At 34.4% G+C, this 2,087-nt stretch overlaps 1 protein-coding gene across 1 annotated transcript; it reads right to left on the bottom strand.

Moving 5' to 3' along the window:
• Positions 1 to 571: 571 nt before the first annotated feature.
• LOC102906382 (olfactory receptor 6C3-like) lies at positions 572 to 1,564 on the bottom strand. The gene has a single exon (XM_006996153.3). The coding sequence runs from the start codon at positions 1,508 to 1,510 to the stop codon at positions 572 to 574; it is 939 nt and encodes a 312-aa protein (XP_006996215.2). The 5' UTR covers positions 1,511 to 1,564.
• Positions 1,565 to 2,087: the final 523 nt, after the last annotated feature.

The raw sequence follows: 2,087 nt of genomic DNA, 5'->3' as shown, positions 1-2,087 counted from the left end.
ATGAAATGAAGAAGAAAATATTAATAAGCAAATAATACTAATTGTAAATGCACTTTACCATTAGCATCATATTTTTGGAGACAAAGATCATAGCCAAACACAGGTTAATATTCCACAACATGGATATCTATTAAATGTTCCATAACACTTTACAGTGATGCCACCTCCTCCAGGCTAGAATATTTCAATACAGATGAAATGCTAAACAGTACCTACACAGGTTTAATGGAAGACATAACATAGTTACTTTAAAATTAAAGAAAGTTTAAGGCCTGAAGAGATGGATCAGCAGTTAAAAGGGCATGCTATTCTTCTTAACTTCAATGGGGCAATTCCCAGTACCCATATGGTGGCTCATAATCATCTATAACTCTACTTCCAGGGGACCCAATGACCTCTTCTGGTCTCTGTGGGAACCAGGCTTCAACTTGGTACACAGAAACACATGCAAGCAAAACATCAATACACACAAAATATTTTTTAAGAAAGCTGAAACCAAATGAGCTCATAATACAAAGTTTCATCCCTCCTTTTTGAAGGGGTATAATGACATTCAAGCTAACCTGTATTTTCATTTGTCTCTATGAAACATTACTTTATTAATCAAATCTTTGAAGGCTTGTTTTACTTGTTGATTTCTCAATGTGTAAATAAAAGGGTTCAACATGGGAGCAATTGAAGTGTTGAGAACAGCCACACCTTTGGTCAGTGATGCCCTTTCATTGGCAGAAGGTTTGACATACATGAAAATGCAGCTTCCATAAGAAATGGAGATGACAATCATGTGAGAGGAACAGGTGGAGAAAGCCTTTTTCCTCTGACTGGCAGATGGAGACCTCAGAATGGTGCTGATGATGCAGATGTATGACAGGATCACTAGTGCCAGTGTGAACAGCAGAGTGAAGGAGGCAACATAAAGGCCAAATGCCTCTAAAAGCCTTGTATCTGAGCAGGACAGTTGTAAGATGGGGAAGTAGTCACAGCAGAAATGATCAATGACATTTGAACCACAAAAATCTAACTTGAGGAATAGCATGATTAATGGAAAGATGGTCAGAAATCCTACTAACCATGAGGCAAGTACAAGAATGGTGCAAACTTTCTGGTTCATGATGATGGTGTAATGCAGTGGTTTGCAGATGGCGACATAGCGATCATAAGACATAGCAGTTAGAAGAAAGAACTCAGAAACACCCATGGAAATGAAGAAAAATAACTGAGCCAAACAATTATTATAGGAAATGGTCTTGACTTTAGTAATTATTGACCCCAAAAATCTAGGGACTGAAACACTGGTGAACATAATTTCTAAGAAGGAGAAATTCTGGAGGAAGAAATACATAGGAGTCTTTAATTGAGCATGTAGCAAAGTAAGTGTGATGATGCTTAGGTTTCCACAGACACTTAATATATAAGCAATGAATAAAAAGGAAAAAATTATAACCTGAAGTTCTGGTGTGTCTGATATGCCCAAGAGCACAAACTCAGTAATCATAGAGTGGTTTCTCATACTGATTTATTGTCCACAAAATCTATTGATTAAAAAAATGAAGCATAAATTTAATGTAAGAGAATTGAAGTTTAAATATTGATATTACTATGTTCAAATAAATGAAGCAATATCTGCTCATTTCTATTAAGTAGAAAACCTCTTGTTAAGAGGAAACATATAGGTAGGTGTATAAAGCCCCGTTCAACCATTTTATGCAAGGCTCTACATACAGTCATAATTTCTATATGTGTAGGATACCACTGAGATATAGATTTGTGTAACAATATTTTAATAGTATTTTCATTTTTAATATGAAATACTGTCTTCTAGTTTCACATATTGTATGCTTTCAGGACTGAATATATAACATTTAATTTCAATTCTAATATTGTTTTCAATCTCTATAGTGTGTTGGTAGAAACTGAGCACCAAATCATTTTTATTAAACCCAAATGGTATCAGGGTTATTTTCAATCTTAATATATGTGTTGTTTAAAATGGCCAGTGAAACAAATGTGCTTACAAACACAGAAATGCACCTATATTTTCTTTATTATAAAAACAAATAAATTCTTTATTTGTGAGAATTCAAACA

This window comes from Peromyscus maniculatus, chromosome 18 (assembly GCF_049852395.1).
Source record: "Peromyscus maniculatus bairdii isolate BWxNUB_F1_BW_parent chromosome 18, HU_Pman_BW_mat_3.1, whole genome shotgun sequence".
In the NCBI taxonomy this organism is placed as follows: Eukaryota; Metazoa; Chordata; class Mammalia; order Rodentia; family Cricetidae; genus Peromyscus; species Peromyscus maniculatus.
This window is presented reverse-complemented; position numbering and strand designations above follow the sequence as displayed.